Below are 20965 nucleotides of genomic sequence, written 5' to 3'. Positions count from 1 at the left end.
TGGAAGCAGGTACCATCTATATAGTAATTTATAAACTTTTTTCTTAACAGAAATAGAGGACTTGGGAGCACCCAATGTTTTGTTATCTGTGCCTGGGGCCCATCCAGGTTTTTCTCTAACTACGATCATGAACTCATCTCTGATGGGCGTCAGATGTCAGGACAGTGTTATACAAGTGATACGATGGGTTACAGTAGAAAATAAAGCCTAGTATGGAATGGGCAATAAAATTAATGACCAAAACAGTACATATAACTTACTTACAGAATTGTTCTCATTAGTGCTCAGACTTTTGCCACCTACTGGCATAAACTGGTAATACACCAAAATAATATAAAAACATATTTGTGGTCATTCCGAGTTGTTCTCTCGTTGCCGATTTTCGCTATATTGCGATTAGTCGCTTAATGCGCATGCGCAAGGTTCGCAGAGCGCATGCGCTTGGTTATTTTACACAAAAGTTAGGTATTTTACTCACAGCATAACAAGGAATTTTCATCGTTCTGGTGATCGTACTGTGATTGACAGGAAGTGGGTGTTTCTTGGCGGAAACTGTCCGTTTTCTGGGCGTGTGCGAAAAAACGCTGGCGTTTCTGGGGAAAACGCGGGAGTGTCTGAAGAAACGGGGGAGTGTCTGGGCGAACGCTGGGTATGTTTGTGACGTCAAACCAGGAACGAAACTGACTGAACTGATCGCAATGGCAGAGTAAGTCTGGAGCTACTCAGAAACTGCTAAGAAATTTCTATTCGCAATTGTGCTAATCTTTCGTTCGCAATTCTGCTAAGCTAAGATACACTCCCAGAGGGCGGTGGCTTAGCGTGTGCAATGCTGCTAAAAGCAGCTAGCGAGCGAACAACTCGGAATGAGGGCCATTGTCTGATACCTAAACCAGCTCAGAGCTGATGCATAAATGAAATGCTGTGAGTGAAAAAAATAGTGGCATGCCCCTAAGCACAGTGAGGAGCACCACTAAAAATGTGCCCATTCCAAGTGTTTATCTCATTACAATGTTAGCAGTTGGGCAAAATCATGTGCACTACAGGGGGGGGCAGATATAACATTTGCAGAGAGAGTTAGATTTGGGTGGGTTATTTTGTTTCTGTGCAGGGTAAATACTGGTTGCTTTATTTTTACACTGCAATTTAGAATTCAGGTTGAACACCCCCCCTCCCAAATCTAAATCTCTCTGCACATGTTATATCTGCCCCCCCCCCCCCCCTGCAGTGCACATGGTTTTGCCCAACTGCTAACAAATTTGCTGCTGCAATCAACTCTGAATTACCCCCAATGTTCTTCCATAAATTAAAATATCGCCTTTGACAGAAATCTAGGGCACTTCCAAAGAAAGACTCGTCCATTTTGTACTTTTCATAAATGAGGTCCATTTCTGTCCACAGCCCTTCAAAGCCTAAAAAGTGGTTGCATAAACAATCTGTATATTAGTAGACCTAAATACCAAAAGAAAAATAATAATTATTTGTACCAACCGGGTATTGTTTATAAGTAGCTCCGTTCCTTTGCTCCATGAGAATTTGGGTTTTGGAGCTGCCTTTGGTTTGCATTCTATAATGACACGGCCACCTTTTGCAGCTAAGATCTTCTTTCGCATAGGATTTAGTTCAAATGTTGGTGCTAAAGCTAAACATGAATTAAATAAACCAATAAAAATAAATTACTGATACTGTAGTGAACATAAAGGTTGTGTAATCAGAGCTGGTTGAAGAGTAATAAAAAGGCAAGCTATTCAATCAATTTCCAACTACCAAAATGTGCAGATAATGTGGGTATGGGAAATACACTACTACTGCGTATATTACACTCATGCACCTGAAAAGCAACCTATATTTAGAATCTTCTGTATTTCAGTGGGTGTGGTAAGAGTTGCCGGTGGCCGGGTCGCCGGCGGCCAGCATACCGGTGCCGGGATCCCGACCGCCGGGTTGCTGACAGTAGGGCGAGCGCAAATGAGCCCCTTGTGGGCTCGCTGCGCTCGCCTGGCAGCTGGCACGGTGGCGCAATAAGCGTGCCACGCTATCTATTCTCCCTCATGGGGGGGTCATTGACCTCCAAGAGGTAGAAAAGGTGTCGGTATGACAGTTGTCGGGATTCCGGCGCCGGTATACTGTGTGCTGGGATCCCAACAACCGGTATACTGAATACCACCCATTTCAGTCCAGGGCTGGATTGCCCATCTAGCAGTCCTGGCAAATGCCAGAAGGGCCGATGGGCCAATGGGCTGGGCAAGCGATGGAAAGAAACTGGGGCTGACCGAGCAGCTCCGCATCCAGCATAGAGAGACGGGGCGTTCTGTGATGCCAGGCCGACATGATTCGCAACACGTCCCTCTGAGCCATGACAATGCCCCCTTTTTGTGTGTGTGCTCGCCTATGGATGAGCTCGCACAATGAAATTCCCCCAGTACATCCCTGTTTCAGTGGGTACAGAGGACTCATGGAAATTACTGATCTCTACAATGATAGGTAAATTTTTTCCACAGTAAAACTACTTACACTTTAGATTAGAAATTAAAATACATAAAAAAAGTTGCAAACTATATGATCCCAATAAAATATAGTAACATTGTTTAACTCACGGGTATATTAACCCCTTTGCTGCTAAGGACATCTCACCTGTGAGCCATGCCTATTCTGACACATTTTTGGACTTGGCACATTCCAACATCAATATCAGTATTTCATGCAGTACCCATGAAAAATTATATCTTGTTTTATCCAGAAGACTTCACATTTTCAGAAAATCCCATTAGCCTTTTTGCTTATTCTAACACACCAAATACAATCTACCAAAAATGTAAAACTTTTTTTGTAAACTTAAATTGTAACAAAGTGATCTAAAAGCAATTGTGGTTCTTGCTTCGGCAATAATCCACCTGTACAAAACAGTAAAAAGCAGGAATCTACACCCAGGCTTTCATAATAAGATCTGCTTTTGAAAATGATTGGGTATTTTTATACAGGTTGAGTATCCCATATCCAAAATGCTTGGGACAAAAAGTATTTTGGATATCAAATTTTTCCATATTTTAATAATTGCATAACATAATAAGATATCATGGCGATGAGACCCAAGTCTAAGCACAGAATGCATTTATATTTCATATACACCTTATACTCACAGCCTAAGGGTCATTTTAGCCAATATTTTTAATAACTTTGTGCATTAAACAAAGTTTGTGTACATAGGCACGATTCAAATAAGTTCCATATGCACATTATACACACAGCCTGAAGGTCATTTAATACAATATGTTTAATAACTGTGTGTATAAAACAAAGTTTGCTTACATTAAGCCATCAGAAAACAAAGGTTTCACTATCTCAGTCTCACTAAAAAATTCCGTATTTTGGAATATTCTGTATTTATAAATACCTGTATTTATTTTACTAGTTTTCTTAAATTAACCATATATAATAATACCAAATAAGGCAAACCATTGTAAAAACTATACAATCTACTACATCAAAGGAGGAAACCCTTGTTTATTTTTAACCCAAGATTGGGGAATTAGATTCCCTATGTCTGTAAAAGATAACTTTTCCTGTAGTGTTGGATTTTCTGATGATTACATACAACCACCAGGCTATAATTACTTTGCTTGTGCCAATGTGGGCCAGATAAGGCGTAATGGGGGTAAATGTATGAAGCAGTGTAAGAGTGGAGAAGTGAGCCAGTGGAGAAGTGGCAACCAATCAGCATTGAAGTAACATTTATAATTTGCATACTATAAAATTATACAGAGGAACTGATTGGTTGCCATGGGCAACTTCTCCACTGGCTCACTTCTCCACTTTTATCACTGCTTCATACATTTACCCACCTTTCCGAGTGATTTGTACGGAGATCTGTGGACTCCATAGGAATTTTTGCCAGGTTATGACCAGACGACTCCCTTCTTTCTAACAAGGCTACCCCAAGCTTTGTATGTGCCAGAATAGACAGATCTGTCCACCCCCATCTTGTACTATCACGCTCATTGATGTCACTGCAGACAAACACAACAATGTCACTGCTCTCTGGCCTCATCCCAGCTTATCAGGTGGGAAAAGGGAAGATTTTTTATTTCATTGGTGCTGTAGTCCACAATTTTGAAGTATATGTGGATGACAAGTCTCATTCATTGTCCACAGTGAATCTCTTTGAAATCTAATGTGACAACATTAAATTGGTCTATATTAACAAATTCAATATGTTCATGACACAGGAAAAACGTGTCACTAACCCAGGATCTTTAGTTCAGCATTAGCTTGAATGACTCCATAGTGGTTTTCTGCTATACACTGGTACATTCCAGCATGAGCCATAGTTAGGCCACGGATTTTCAGTTCACCTTTAGCATACTGAAAGAAAACAAATCAAACAGTAACAAATTTTGCACAAGTGAGCTATAAATAATATTTTGCTAATCTGCATTAAAGGATTATTTAACTATACATTGAAAATGAGATAGATCATTAAGGAAATACAGTATAGCTGTTGTATAAAGGTTTTTATTTACGATACATAGGGGACATTTTGTTATGATTATGACACTCAGCATTGCCAGTGCTGTGTGTAAATGATTTGATGCTTATCTTAAATCAGTAATAAGACAGCTCCCATTCCCATTTATCAATGCAAGTATGCTAAAATGTAAGATAAATGTTTCCTAAATGGTACTGGAAGTTGCAATTTAGAAAATCAAAAAGAATAATTGCTGAACCTTGACAACTACAATAATATTCTCTAAAGATTAAAACAGCCAAAGGTACATTTAAGATTACTATTATAAGTACGTAGCTTCACCGGGGATGCGGTCAACATCCCGCCGGACGGAACCCCGGCGGTCGAAATACCGACGCCGGAACCCCGACCGGCACAATCCCGACATATTCTCCCTCCGTGGGTGTCCACGACACCCATAGAGGGAGAATATAATAGTGTGCCCGCAGCGTGGCGAGCAAAGCGTGCCCGCAAGGGGCTGCATTCCGCTTGCCACCCCTGTCGGGATTGTGTTGTCGGGATTCCGGCGTCGGGATTTCGACCACCGGGATCCCGTCCAGCGGGATTACGTATTGATCCCCTTCACCGTTATCCTTCTCACTATATATCTACTGTATTCTAGTCATCAGAATGACAAGCAATTGGGCAGGTGGTTGGGGCGATTTCCTTTCGGCACGGACCATACCACATTGCCGGTACACACTAGGAAGTTTTAATGAACAACGGAATGATCACTGTTCCGTCCTTCATTAATATGTATGGTGCCGCATGCAATATCATGTAATTAGCCATGCAGCACAGCAGACCTTCACAGCTAATTGGATTGACCCCTGTAAATCAAACAGCCAATTGAAAAGCTTATATGCATATATCTTCAATAGAGAATGGTAACTGTTGAATCAATCTAGTAACACCTGTCAGGTGCTGAAAGGGAGGGGTTATTGTACACAACAAACAGAAAGGGGGGGTGGTGGGGTGGGGGTTTCTCCAGCACACCAAGGGGTATCAGTAACAGGACTTGAGCACTAAATGATAATAGCAATTTCAGAGATCTTAGTTGTTACATATATTTGCAAAAATATGGTTATGCCTCCGGGGGTGTTACTAGATTGATTGAGCAGCTACTATTCTATATTGCAGTTCAGAGAGGCACAGATGGGACCAGCATTTGGAGGGCATGCTGGATCCGGCTCTCAATTTAGATATATTTTTGTATGTTCCATTATCATATGGCCTTACATTAGACAATTATATGGCCCAGAGTGGGTGCTGTTATCCGGCAGCGTTAGGGACCTCCAGTATTAAAGACGTCTTGAAGTGGTCTGGGGGCTTAACCATATTTTTGCAAATATATGTAACAAAGAGCTCTGAATTTTCTATTATCACATAGTATTCAAGTATTGTTACTGAAACCCTTTGGTATGCTGGGGAACCCCACCCCCCTTTCTGTTTATTGGCATATTTATGTTCTTGATGAGGGGCAGTTTAAAAGAGTTGGGTGCCCGTGTGCAGGCCTCATGCAGGCCCCCTCCCCTCTGACAGCACAGTGGACCATGCACCCATTATAGATACTCCAATGATCCAGAGATCTAACAAAATACATTTCAAAGGGGATTAGTATGAAAATAGGAATTTAATACCTACCGGTAATTCCTTTTCTCATAGTTCGTAGAGGATACTGGGATGGATTAGTACCATGGGTATAGATCGGGTTCATTGTAGTCTGGCACTTTTTTAAGAAATGTTCAGTGTGTGCTGGCTCCTCACCTCTATGCCCCACCACCAGACTCAGTATAGGAAAACTGTGTCCGCGGAGATAGACATACTTTGAGAGAAGGAAAACATAACAAAAGCGGTGAGGTAACGAACCAACACACAACAGGAAAGGATAGCCGTGCTAACCAGAACAAAGGATAGCAACACTAAACAAATCAAAAGGATAGCAACGCTAACTCAAACAGTAATAGGGACAGCAACAGCAGACCCAACCAAGAACTTACAATCAGGTAAGCATGACACACGAAGCACTGAGGCAGGCGCCCAGTATACCCTACGGACTATGAAAAAAAGGATTACCGGTAGGTATTAAATTCCTATTTTCTCTAACGTCCTAGGGGATACTGGGATGGATTAGTACCGTAGGGAAGTTCCAAACCTCCCAGAACGGGTGGGAGAGTGCTGAGACTCCTGCAAAACCACCTGACCAAACTGAAGGTCTTCACCGGCCAAGGTATCGAACTTGTAGAACGTTACGAACGTGTTTGAACCCGACCAAGTAGCCGCTCAGCACAACTGTAAGGCCGAGACGCCAAGGGCAGCCTCCCAGGAAGAACCCACCGACCTAGTGGAGTGGACCTGAATAGAAACCGGCAGTAGCAATGCCGCAGAAGAATAGGCCTGTTGTATGGTCAATCTGAGTCATCGAGCAATGGACTGCTTAGAAGCAGGACATCCAATTTTGGTAGCGTCATAAAGGACAAAAAGCGAGTCAGACTTCCTGTGACAAGCTGTCCTCTTGATGTAAATCCTCAAAGCCCGAACCACGTCCAAGGACTTTGGAGCAACAGATGTATCAGACAGTACCAAAACCACTATTGGTTGATTAATGTGAAAAGCCGATACCACTTTCGGCAAAAACTGTGGGCGAGTCAGTCCTGAGCTCCGCCCTATCCTCATGAAAAAATCAAATAAGTGCTCTTACAGGTAAAGGCCCTCAATTCTGACATGCACCTCGCAGAGGCCAAATCCAGTAACATGACAGTCTTCCAAGTAAGATATTTCAATTCAACCCTGTGTAAAGGTTCAAACCAGTCCGATTGGAGAAAAGTCAAGACCACATTGAGATCCCAAGGAACCGTGGGAGGAACAGAGGGTGGTTGTATGCGAAGGACACCCTTTAGGAATGTTTGCACTTCCGGAATTACAGCCAATTGCTTCCAGAAAAATAGGGAGAGGGACAAAATCTGAACCAAAATCTGAACCAACCTTAGCCCCATATACAAGCCTGTTTGCAGGAAGAGCCGAAAACGGGCAAGTTGAAAATCCACTGTATAATATTTTCTACCCTCACACCACGAAACATAGTTCTTCATATCGGTGGTAATGCTTAGACGTGAACACCTTCTGGGCCTGGACCATGGCCGTGATAACCCTGGAGGGAAGCCTTTCCTGGCTAGAATCTCCCTTTCAACCTCCAAGCCGTCAAGCGAAGCCGCAGTAAGTCTGGACAGACGAATGGGCCTTGTTGAAGAAGATCCTTGAGAAGTGGTAGAGGCCAGGGCTCCTCTAGAGACATGGTCAGGAGGTCTGCATACCAGGCCCGTCGAGGCCAATCCAGGGCAATTAGAATTGCCTGAACGTTTTCCTTTTTGAGTATTTATAGAACTCTGGGAATGAGTGGGATTGGAGTAAACAGGTATTTGAACTGGTAAGTCCACGGTGATGTCAGAGCGTCCACTGCTGCAGCCTGCGGATCCCTCGTCCTGGAACCGTAATGACGCAGCTTCTTGTTGAGACGAGAAGCCATCAGGTCTATCTATGGACAGCCCCACCAGTGAACCAGTTGTTGAAACACCTGAGGGTGAAGGCCCCATTCCCCCAGATGGAGGTCGTGCCTGCTGAGGAAGTCCGCTTCCTAGTTGTCCACGCCTGTGATGAATATGGCTGAGATGGCCCTTGCGTTGGCTTCCACCCGGAGGAGTATCCGTGACACCTCTCGCATTGCGACCCTGCTTCTTGTTCCTCCCTGTCGGTTTATGTACACCACCGCCGTGGCATTGTCTGACTGTACTTGTATCTCTTGATTTTGTAGAAGATAGGAGGCCTGCAGAAGAGCATTGTAAGTTGCCCTGAGTTCCAGAACATTTATTGGGAGCAAAGATTCCTGACTCAACCACTTTCCCTGGAACTGAGCTCCTTGGGTCACTGCCCCCTAGCCCCGGAGGCTGGCATCTGTTGTCAGCAGAGTTCAAGACTGGGTACTAAAACTCTGGCCCTCCACAAGGTGAGAGACTTGTAGCCACCATAACAGGGATATCAGTGCTCTTGGAGACAGAGCTACACTCTGGTGCATGTGCAGGTGAGACCCTGACCACTTGTCTTTCAGATCCAGCTGGAACGGACGGGCACGGAACCTGTCGTACTGGATTGCCTCATAGGAGGACACCATAATTCCCAGTAGGCAGATGCCAAGGTGAACAGAGCCCTGCAGGGTCTGAGAACCAAGTGGACCATAGCCTGGATTGTCAATGCCTTGTCCATGGTGAGGAACACCTTCTGAGGCACCGTGTCCAATATCATTCCCAGGAACTAAATCCTTTGTGACGGTTCCAGGTGAGATTTCTGGAAATTTACGCTACAACCATGATCCGTAAGAAGGCGAGGAGCCAAGTTGATGCTGTTCAGTAGACTCTCCCTGGACACCACCTTTAACAGGAGATCGTCCAAGTACGGGACTATGTTGACTCCCATCATGCGGAGTTGCATCATCATCTCCGCCATGACTTTTGTGAATACCCTAGAGGCTGTGGAGAGACCAAAGGGTAAGGTCTGAAGCTGGTTGTCCAGAAAATCAAATCTGAGATAAGCCTGATGAGGGGGCCATATCAGGATGTGTAGATAGGCATCCTTGCTATCCAGGGATACCAGGAATTCCCCTTCTTCCAGACCAGAGACCACCACCCTTAGAGATTCCATCTTGAACCTGAATACCCAAAGATACAGGTTCAGAGATTTGGGGTTCAAGATTCGCCACACCAAACCGTCTGGTTTCAGTACCACAAACAAACTTGAATAAAATCCCCTGTTGTGTAACAGAGGAGGTACTGGAACAATAACCTTTGTCTGTAGTAGTTTTTGAATGGCATCCTGCAAGATAAATCTTGCTACAGGTGAAGCTGGTAAGCTTGACTTGAAGAATTTGAGAGGAGGGGGTGCTTGAAATTCCAAACGGTAACTCTGGGATATGAGGTCCCCCACCCACGGGTCCCGGCAGGATTTTGCCCACACATGGGCGAAGTGATGAAGCCGAGCACCCACCTCAAATTCCACCTGCAGCTGGGGCCAACCGTCATGCGGAGGACTTAGTGGAGGAGGATCCGGAGTCTTGGTCCAGAGAACTGGCAGCCGCTGGTTTTTCGGGACTTACCTCTATTTCCTCTAGCTGCATTGAAGACACCTCTGGCTCTGCCTCTAAATCTGGCCACACTAAAGGACTGCAGAGAGAGGGCCCAGGATAGGGACGTCTAGCCAGAGGCGCAGCAGATGGCAAATCGGTAGACTTACCCGCTGTTGCTTGAGAGATCCACTTGTTCAGTTCTTCCCCAAACAATGCATCCCCTGCAAAAGGAAGATTTTCCACTCCTTTCTTGGAATCAGCATCCGCTGTCCATTGTCGCAGCCACAGAGCCCTGCGAGCTGAGACCGCCATTGCTGTGGCACGGTCATTAATGAGGCCTATTTGTTTGATCGCCTCACTCATGAAATTCGCAGCATCCTGGATAGGATGCAGTAGAGTCAGGATCTCGCCCTGAGGTAGCGTGTCAAACACCTATAATATATTATCAGACCATTTTACCATGGCTTCTGTTAGAATTCTTGGGCTCACAGGAAGAGGAGGAAACACGTACACCATCTGGTAGACCCATAGAGTCGTCAGAGCATCTACCGCCACCGCCTGTGGGTCTCTCGAGCTGGAACAATACCGATTGAGCTTCTTGTTGAGATGAGAGGCCATCATGTCGATTTGTGTACAGTATATCCCCACTGACATGTCAAACACCTGAACACTTCCGGGTGAAGGCTCCATTCCCCCGGGTGCAGATCGTGTCTGCTGAGGAAGTCTGCTTCCCAGTTGTCTACTCCCAGAATGAAGACCGCCGACGCCACCACATGTTTTTCCGCCCAGAGGAGAATTCTTGACACCTCTGACATTGCTGCTCTGCTTTTCGTTCCGCTCTGTCGGTTTATGTACGTTACCGCCGTTACATTGTCCGACTGGACTTGAATGGCCTGATTCCGAAGTAGAGATGAGGCCTGCAGAAGGGCGTTGTAGATTGCCTTGAGTTCCAAGATGTTTATTGGAAGGACGACTTCCTGACTTGACCATCTTGCTTGAAACTGCACCCCCTTGGTGACTGCTCCCCAACCTCTGAGGCTTGCATCTGTGGTTAGCATAATCCAATTCTGAATCCCGAACCTCCGGCCCTCGATGAGGTGAGAAGTCTGTAGCCACCACAGAGGGGAGATTCGGGCTTTTGGCGACAGACAGATCCTCTGGTGCATGTGAAGATGCGATCCTGACCATTTGTCCAACAGATCAAGCTGGAGGGGCCTCGCATAAAACCTTCTGTACTGAAGTGCCTCGTAGAGGCCACCATTTTTCCCAGGCGAATGCACAGATGCACTGAGATCTGAGCTGGCTTCAGGATAGCCTGAACCATTGATTGGATTTCTATAGCCTTCTCCAAGGGAAGGAACACTCTCTGATATTCCGTGTCCAGTATCATACCCAGGAAGGAAAGCCTCTGCTTCGGTTGGCTCCGTCCTGCTAGCCTGGGAAGGTACACTGCACTGAGTATACTGCAGTGAACCCCCTGGGGAAGAGGAACACTGTGCTTTACATTAAACACACTCTTTGTCTGACATACTGTGACAGTGACAGCACACACACACACACACACACACACACACACGCAGGAAAAGGTAAATGCACAATTAACCCACAAAGAGCACTTGAAGAGAAACACAGAGACAGCCTGGAGCCAGCACACAGCGCCCTTACTGCTAATGCCAAGCTTAGCCGGATCGAGGACTAAGTACCCAGATTGGGGACTTAGTACACTAGTAAGCGCTCCCCCCCTGCTATGACCTCCTGGTACTGCTGAGGCAATCTGGAGTCTCTTTCCGGAAGAGCTGCGTGTCCCTGTCAGTCAGCGTCTGTGTCCACTGCAGAGGGAAAATGGTGCTGGTGAGCTGCTGGATCTGCTCATAGTGAAGCCTCGCCCCTTTAATGGCACGCGGTCTTCCCACTTTTTTATACTGGCTGAGGTAAGTTTTAGTGCTTAAAATGGAGTCAGTCGCCTTTTAAGTCTGTAATGCCAGTCTGGGTACTGTGTACACCCGTAGTGTACTTAGACTCAGGTCGCTCCCTCAGAAGCGGTGCGTCCGCACTGTGTACTAAGTCTTGTGACTTTGCCGCGGGAATGTACGCTTGACGTGGTGGGGCATGCGAATAGTTCCCTCAGGAGCTAGTGTCCTGTCAGTGGGGAACGGGACCATTAACCCTTCAAGAGGTTGCCCCCCCCCCCTAAGTCCCACGAAGCAGGCAGGCTGCCTGAAAATAACAAACAGAGAAAATAAATGTAGAAAACTCTTCAGGAGTTACCAGCGACGTGACCGGCTCCTCCGGGTACATTTTCTAAACTGGGTCTGGTAGGAGGGGCATAGAGGGAGGAGCCAGCGCACACTATAAAATTCTTAGAGTGCCCAAGAATCCTAGTGGACCCGTCTATACCCCATTGTACTATATTCTCTAGGACGTCAGAGAAATACCTACAATTAAAATCCCGATAGTCACAATCCCGACAACAATTGACTGACGGTCAAAATCCAGACAAGGTCAAAATAGCGACAAGGTTAAAATACCAGCATTTAAAATACTGACAAGGCCAAAATTTCGACATTTAAAATGTCGGCAGGTCAAAAAGTCGAACAAGTTGGTTTCAATAAAAAAATCATGAAAAACTCATGTCGACTTTTAGACCTATCAAAATTTTAAATGTCGGTATTTTGGCCTTGTCGGTATTTTAAATGTCGGTATTTTGACCATGTCGGGATTTTGACCTTGTCAGGATTTTGACCGTTGGGCAATGGTTGTCGGGATTTTGACCATCGGGATTTTGATTGTAGGTAAATTAACCGCATCCCTTTCAAAGTGTCTAAAAGAAGACTGCTTTCTAAAAGATGGATAGTAAGTGTAGTCTACTGTAAGAATATTTTAATTTGCTGTGAATAAACTGTTTCCATATGTAATGTACCAAAGAGCCATAACTAGCTAGAATTATTTTGTTATTTAAAATAACAACATATGAGTGTCAACTGAGCTTTCCTTTAAGAGTAGTAGTCTTAATAAATATTACAACCATAGCATTGCTTATTACAAATTCAATAAAATATATGTTCTGCATTTAGTACTTACCGACTCTCCATTTTTTAGCCACCTAATGGTAGGGATTGGTTTCCCCTTAGCAATACAGGGCCAATGCAAATCACTGCCTATGTCTCGTTCTGTATCATTTATATGTTCTACCCATTCCGGCTGGGCTAAAATGCAAGAGAACAAGCAAAGTATCACATATATAAAGCTGTACAAATGTATCAAGAATTATTATTCTATAATTACATATTCTGCAGCGTGTTACAGAGAATATTTGGCCATTCACATCAGTCCCTGGGTCTTACAATCTAATATGTAAATTAACAGTTAGGAGCTGATTGGCTGGTGCCTTTATCACCTTGCACATATCACTGGTTTAAGTGATATGTGCAAAGTGATAAAGGCACCAGCCAATCAATTCCAATATGTAAATTAACAGTTAGGAGCTGATTGGCTGGTGCCTTTATCACCTTGCACATATCACTGGTTTATCACTTCCTTATGCCTTCCCCAGGTTAATACATCTGCCCCTATATTCCCTACCACATGTACACGCACACACATTCACACTAGCCCATTAACCTGCCAGTATATTTTGGGAATGTGGGAAGAAACCGGAGTACCCAGAGGACACCCACACAAGCACAGGAAGAATACACAAACTCCACTCAGTTAGGGCCATGGTGGGAATTGAACCCATGACCTCATTGCTGTGAGCAGTAATGCTAACCATTACACCGTCTGTGCTGCCCCAAATGTATAGCATGTACAGTATACTGTATAGTAAATATAAGAAGAATGACATTACTTTGCCAGTCTGGATGTAACATTTTTTGCCCTGTCAGTAATGCTTAATTAATGCATGCTATAAGGCTTTATATATACAAAGGCAATGCTGCAGGCATACCAACCACCTAGAGATGCCAGCATATAGCAAGTCAGACTTGTGGCACCATATGCAGGGAGATGTATGTTTTTTTGCTTTTCGGACATATATTATAATTGTTTATTGCATTGTTTCTGATTATAGAGGCTTTAGCAGTTGTATTGTTAGCTAATATTGAATTTATCTGATACAGTGCAGTAGATGGTGGAAAACGTAGGAAGAAATGAGACCTAAATGTATGTGTCACGAGCCTGGTGTAATCTAGGTACAGATGCTCAGGGCCGTCTTAACAGCAGTGTAGGCCCCTGGGCAAAGCAATGCACTGAATCCCCTACCCATCCTCCAGCAGTAGGTGGGGGGTGCTATCAGCAGCAGCTTTGATGTTCCACGGGCGGTAGGGGGTGTTCTATCTTCCGCTCAGCATGTAGGACCGGAAACAGTAATTTCTGCTAATTACTCCTTTACTGCATAGATGATGGGAGATGGGGTGGGAGAGAGAACACTAAACTGTAGAAGGGGGCATTGGGCTGAATGAAGGGGCCCCAGTACATGACTTCCAGGGTGGTAGGGGGTGTTCAATATGCAGGGAAGGGGTGGATAGTGGAAGGGGCCCTGGTACATGACTTCCAGGGTGGTAGGGGGTGTTTAATATGCAGGGGAGGGGTGAATAGTGGAGTGGGCTTAATATTCATCATTTTCCGGTGGGAGGGCAGCTTGGCTGACTGCAGATATGAGATTAAAAAAACTAGAGAGCCCCACCTTTCAGGAGGTACTGGGGACTTTGGGATCAGATTTCAGTAGACAGAGCATTCCGCTGACGAGAAAATATAAAACTGCTTATACCAGGCATGTGGAGCTGAAGCAGGGGCTAGCTGCTGGAAGGCTGATATCTCTGGTTCTGGGCATAGTAGAGACAATCTGCCACTGTCCACTGAAAGGGGGGAGTATCAGTTTTTGGAGAATACTCTCAGAAAAAATAAGAATTTACTTACCGATAATTCTATTTCTCATAGTCCGTAGTGGATGCTGGGAACTCCGTAAGGACCATGGGGAATAGCGGCTCCGCAGGAGACTGGGCACAAATAGAAAGCTTTAGTACTACCTGGTGTGCACTGGCTCCTCCCCCTATGACCCTCCTCCAAGCCTCAGTTAGGATACTGTGCCCGGACGAGCGTACACAATAAGGAAGGATTTTGAATCCCGGGTAAGACTCATACCAGCCACACCAATCACACCGTATAACTTGTGATCTGAACCCAGTTAACAGTATGATAAACAGAGGAGCCTCTAGAAAAGATGGCTCACTACAACAATAACCCAATTTAGTTAACAATAACTATGTACAAGTATTGCAGACAATCCGCACTTGGGATGGGCGCCCAGCATCCACTACGGACTATGAGAAATAGAATTATCGGTAAGTAAATTCTTATTTTCTCTGACGTCCTAGTGGATGCTGGGAACTCCGTAAGGACCATGGGGATTATACCAAAGCTCCCAAATGGGCGGGAGAGTGCGGATGACTCTGCAGCACCGAATGAGAGAACTCCAGGTCCTCCTCAGCCAGGGTATCAAATTTGTAGAATTTAGCAAACGTGTTTGCCCCTGACCAAGTAGCTGCTCGGCAAAGTTGTAAAGCCGAGACCCCTCGGGCGGCCGCCCAAGATGAGCCCACTTTCCGTGTGGAATGGGCTTTTACAGATTTTGGCTGTGGCAGGCCTGCCACAGAATGTGCAAGCTGAATTGTACTACAAATCCAACGAGCAATAGTCTGCTTAGAAGCAGGAGCACCCAGCTTGTTGGGAGCATACAGGATAAACAGCGAGTCAGATTTTCTGACTCCAGCCGTCCTGGAAACGTATATTTTCAGGGCCCTGACTACGTCCAGCAACTTGGAGTCCTCCAAGTCCCTAGTAGCCGCAGGTACCACAATAGGCTGGTTCAGGTGAAACGCTGAAACCACCTTAGGGAGAAATTGAGGACGAGTCCTCAATTCTGCCCTATCCGTATGAAAAATTAGGTAAGGGCTTTTATAGGATAAAGCCGCCAATTCTGACACGCGCCTGGCTGAAGCCAGGGCCAATAGCATTACCACTTTCCATGTGAGATATTTTAAGTCCACAGTGGTGAGTGGTTCAAACCAATGTGATTTTAGGAACCCCAAAACCACATTGAGATCCCAAGGTGCCACTGGAGGCACAAAAGGAGGCTGTATATGCAGCACCCCTTTGACAAACGTCTGAACTTCAGGAACTGAAGCCAGTTCTTTTTGGAAGAAGATCGACAGGGCCGAAATTTGAACCTTAATGGACCCTAATTTTAGGCCCATAGACAGTCCTGTTTGCAGGAAATGCAGGAAACGACCCAGTTGAAATTCCTCTGTAGGGGCCTTCCTGGCCTCGCACCACGCAACATATTTACGCCAAATACGGTGATAATGCTGCACGGTTACATCCTTCCTGGCTTTGATCAGGGTAGGGATGACTTCATCCGGAATGCCTTTTTCCTTCAGGATCCGGCGTTCAACCGCCATGCCGTCAAACGCAGCCGCGGTAAGTCTTGGAACAGACAGGGTCCCTGCTGGAGCAGGTCCCTTCGTAGAGGTAGAGGCCACGGGTCCTCCGTGAGCATCTCTTGAAGTTCCGGGTACCAAGTCCTTCTTGGCCAATCCGGAGCCACGAGTATAGTCCTTACTCCTCTCCTTCTCATGATTCTCAGTACCTTGGGTATGAGAGGCAGAGGAGGGAACACATACACTGACTGGTACACCCACGGTGTTACCAGAGCGTCCACAGCTATTGCCTGAGGGTCCCGTGACCTGGCGCAATACCTGTCTAGTTTTTTGTTGAGGCGTGACGCCATCATGTCCACCTTTGGTTTTTCCCAACGGTTCACAATCATCTGGAAAACTTCTGGGTGAAGTCCCCACTCTCCCGGGTGGAGGTCGTGCCTGCTGAGGAAGTCTGCTTCCCAGTTGTCCACTCCCGGAATGAACACTGCTGACAGTGCTATCACATGATTTTCCGCCCAGCGAAGAATCCTTGCAACTTCTGCCATTGCCCTCCTGCTTCTTGTGCCGCCCTGTCTGTTTACGTGGGCGACTGCCGTGATGTTGTCTGACTGAATCAGCACCGGCTGACCTTGAAGCAGAGGTCGTGCTAGGCTTAGAGCATTGTAGATGGCCCTTAGCTCCAGGATATTTATGTGAAGTGATGTCTCCAGGCTTGACCACAAGCCCTGGAAATTTCTTCCTTGTGTGACTGCTCCCCAGCCTCTCAGGCTGGCATCCGTGGTCACCAGGACCCAGTCCTGAATGCCGAATCTGCGGCCCTCTAGAAGATGAGCACTCTGCAACCACCACAGAAGAGACACCCTTGTCCTTGGGGACAGGGTTATCCGCTGATGCATCTGAAGATGCGATCCGGACCATTTGTCCAGCAGATCCCACTGGAACGTTCTTGCGTGGAATCTGCCGAATGGAATCGCTTCGTAGGAAGCTACCATCTTTCCCAGGACTCTTGTGCATTGATGCACTGAGACTTGCCCCGGTTTCTGACTAGGTCGGATAACTCCCTGGCTTTTTCTTCCGGAAGGAACACTTTTTTCTGGACTGTGTCCAGAATCATCCCTAGGAACAGAAGACGTGTTGTCGGAATCAGCTGCGATTTTGGGATATTTAGAATCCAGCCGTGCTGCCGTAGCACTACTTGAGATAGGGCTACTCCGACTACTAACTGTTCTCTGGATCTTGCTCTTATCAGGAGATCGTCCAAGTAAGGGATAATTAAAACGCCTTTTTTTTCGAAGAAGAATCATCATTTCGGCCATTACCTTGGTAAAGACCCGAGGTGCCGCGGATAATCCAAACGGCAGCGTCTGAAACTGATAGTGACAGTTTTGTACCACAAACCTGAGGTACCCTTGATGAGAAGGGTAAATGGGGACATGGAGGTAGGCATCTTTGATGTCCAGAGACACCATATAGTCCCCCTCTTCCAGGTTCGCGATCACTGCCCTGAGTGACTCCATCTTGAATTTGAACCTCTGTATGTAAGTGTTCAAAGACTTCAGATTTAAAATTGGTCTCACCGAGCCGTCCGGCTTCGGTACCACAAACAGCGTGGAATAATACCCCTTCCCTTGTTGCAGGAGGGGTACCTTGATTATCACCTGCTGGGAATACAGCTTGTGAACTGCCTCCAATACTGCCTCCCTGTCGGAGGGAGACGTTGGTAAAGCAGACTTCAGGAACCGGCGAGGGGGAGACGTCTCGAACTCCAAAGACGGGCCCCCACCGTGCCTGAGTCCGCTTGTAAGGCCCCAGCGTCATGCTGAGGACTTGGCAGAAGCGGGGGGAGGGCTTTTGTTCCTGGGAAGTGGCTGTCTGTTGCAGTCTTTTTCCCCTTCCTCTGCCCCGGGGCAGAAAAGAGGAACCTTTTGCCCGCTTGCCCTTATGGGGACGAAAGGACTGAGCCGGATAAGACGGCGTCTTTTTATGTTGAGAGGCTACCTGGGGTAAAAATGTGGATTTCCCAGCAGTTGCCGTGGCCACCAGGTCCGATAGACCGACCCCAAATAACTCCTCCCCTTTATAAGGCAATATTTCCATATGCCGTTTAGAGTCCACATCACCTGACCACTGTCGCGTCCATAATCCTCTTCTGGCAGAAATGGACAGCGCACTCACTCTTGAAGCCAGAGTGGAAATATCCCTCTGTGCATCTCGCATATATAGAAATGCATCTTTTAAATGCTCTATAGTCAACAATATACTGTCCCTATCCAGGGTATCAATATTTTCAGTCAGGGAATCCGACCAAGCTACCCCAGCGCTGCACATCCAGGCTGAGGCGATTGCTGGTCGCAGTATAACACCAGTATGTGTGTATATACTTTTTAGGATATTCTCCAGTTTTCTGTCACCTGGTTCCTTGAGGGCGGCCGTATCAGGAGACGGTAACGCCACTTGTTTTGATAAGCGTGTGAGTGCTTTATCCACTCTAGGGGGTGTTTCCCAACGCGCCCTAACCTCTGGCGGGAAAGGGTATAATGCCAATAACTTTTTAGAAATTATTAGTTTTTTATCGGGGGAAACCCACGCTTCATCACACACCTCATTTAATTCGTCTGATTCAGGAAAAACTACAGGTAGTTTTTTCACACCCCACATAATACCCTTTTTAGTGGTACTTGCAGTATCAGAAATGTTTAACACCTCTCTCATTGCCGTGATCATGTAACGTGTGGCCCTACTGGAAGTCACGTTTGTCTCCTCACCGTCGACACTGGAGTCAGTATCCGTGTCGACGTCAGTATCCACCACCTGAGGTAACGGCCTTTTTAGAGCCCCTGATGGTTTCTGAGACGCCTGGACAGGGACTAGCTGATTAGTCGGCTGTCTCATGTCATCAACCGTCTTTTGTAAGGAGCTGACACTGTCACGTAAATCCTTCCATAAAGCCATCCACTCAGGTGTCGACTCCTTAGGGGGTGACATCTCTATTATAGGCAATTGCCCCGCCTCCACATCATTTTCCTCCTCATACATGTCGACACAAACGTACCGACACACAGCACACGCACAGGGAATGCTCTGATAGAGGACAGGACCCCACTAGCCCTTTGGGGAGACAGAGGGAGAGTATGCCAGCACACACCAGAGCGCTATATATAGATATAGGGACAACCTTATATAAGTGTTTCTCCCTTATAGCTGCTGTATTGTTAATAACCCGCCAATTAGTGCCCCCCTCTCTTTTTTACCCTGTTTCTGTAGTGCAGGACTGCAGGGGAGAGTCAGGGAGACGTCCTTCCAGCGGAGCTGTGAGGGAAAATGGCGCCTGTGTGCTGAGGAGATAGGCTCCGCCCCCTTCTCTGCGGCCTTTCTCCCGCTTTTTGTGAAAATCTGGCAGGGGTTAAATTCATCCATATAGCCCAGGAGCTATATGTGATGTATTTTTAGCCAGCCAAGGTGTTTCTATTGCTGCTCAGGGCGCCCCCCCTAGCGCCCTGCACTCTCAGTGACCGGAGTGTGAAGTGTGCTGAGAAGCAATGGCGCACAGCTGCAGTGCTGTGCGCTACCTTGTGGAAGACAGGATGTCTTCTGCCGCCGATTTGCCGGACTCTTCTTGCTTCTGGCTCTGTAAGGGGGCCGGCGGAACGGCTCTGGGACCGAGCTCCAAGGCTGGGCCTGTGATCGGTCCCTCTGGAGCTAATGGTGTCCAGTAGCCAAGAAGCCCAATCCACTCTGCACGCAGGTGAGTTCGCTTCTTCTCCCCTTAGTCCCTCGATGCAGTGAGCCTGTTGCCAGCAGGTCTCACTGAAAATAAAAAACCTAAACTAAAACTTTCACTAAGAAGCTCAGGAGAGCCCCTAGTGTGCACCCTTCTCGTTCGGGCACAAAAATCTAACTGAGGCTTGGAGGAGGGTCATAGGGGGAGGAGCCAGTGCACACCAGGTAGTACTAAAGCTTTCTATTTGTGCCCAGTCTCCTGCGGAGCCGCTATTCCCCATGGTCCTTACGGAGTTCCCAGCATCCACTAGGACGTCAGAGAAATTGTAAGTTAGACAGAACCCGATATATCTGGCTGGGAAGAGCAATTAACAGGCTCAGATGGGGACCACTGCTTTGAAGTCCGATATCTCGGTTCCCCAGTGCCAATTTTCAAAAATCTGGTTTCCCTGGAAAATGGGGACCCTCAGCTATCAGCCTAGGGCCCATAAACTCCTGAGGCCCTTAGGCAACTGCCTATTGAGCCCATACGAAAAGACGGCCCTGCATAAGCTACTGCTGCTGACTTGCACACACATTAAACTATTGCCTGCAAGTGTAGCTTTTTTAGATTACTCTGCGATATATAGCACAACTGCAGCCATCTCTGAATCAGCCCAACTCTCTTACATTTTAAGGGGGTATTTATTAAAGCATGGAGAGTGATAAAAAAGGAGAGAGATAAAGTACTAACCAACCAGCTCCTAATCATTTTCAAAAACAACCTATAACATGAGTAGTTAGAAGCTGATTGATTAGTGCTTTATAGCTCTCAACTTTATCCAAGCTTTAATAAATATCCCCCTAAGTCTTATGTTAATTTATATATTGCCATGTCCCAATCATGTCCCACTGCCACTTCTTATTACACAAAAAAGCATAAGTAAAATAATACTTATGGCTCTCGTTTTGCTTCTCTTTGCTTAATTATATTTGATGTCAATTTAAGAAATGAATACAATTATATATAATGAATCAATTTTACATTAACTTAAATGCAATTGCATGAATAATAGCACTGTACACACAACTATTTTCAATGACTAATTGTTATGTGAAAATGAAGAAAATTGCAGAGGTGCAGAGTAATTAACATCTACTGTTCTTTTGTGATATTGTGCACCTATTTTTTTTGAGCAAATTCTCACACAC

At 46.0% G+C, this 20965-nt stretch overlaps 1 protein-coding gene across 3 annotated transcripts in view; it reads right to left on the bottom strand.

The window, feature by feature from the left end:
* CNTN1 (contactin 1) overlaps positions 1-20965 on the bottom strand; it is a 337119-nt gene that overhangs the window by 43372 nt on the left and 272782 nt on the right. For all 3 annotated transcript variants that reach the window (XM_063927312.1, XM_063927314.1, XM_063927313.1), the window contains 3 exons: positions 12699-12823; positions 4242-4359; positions 1489-1639 (listed from right to left, as the gene is read on the bottom strand). In XM_063927312.1, coding sequence (XP_063783382.1) covers positions 1489-1639; positions 4242-4359; positions 12699-12823 — 394 coding nt within the window. The remainder of the gene's footprint in view (positions 1-1488; positions 1640-4241; positions 4360-12698; positions 12824-20965) is intronic.

The sequence above is a fragment of the Pseudophryne corroboree genome, chromosome 6, assembly GCF_028390025.1.
Source record: "Pseudophryne corroboree isolate aPseCor3 chromosome 6, aPseCor3.hap2, whole genome shotgun sequence".
Classification (NCBI taxonomy): Eukaryota; Metazoa; Chordata; class Amphibia; order Anura; family Myobatrachidae; genus Pseudophryne; species Pseudophryne corroboree.
The sequence above is the reverse complement of the archived record's forward strand: the minus strand, read 5'-3'. Positions and strand labels throughout refer to the sequence as shown.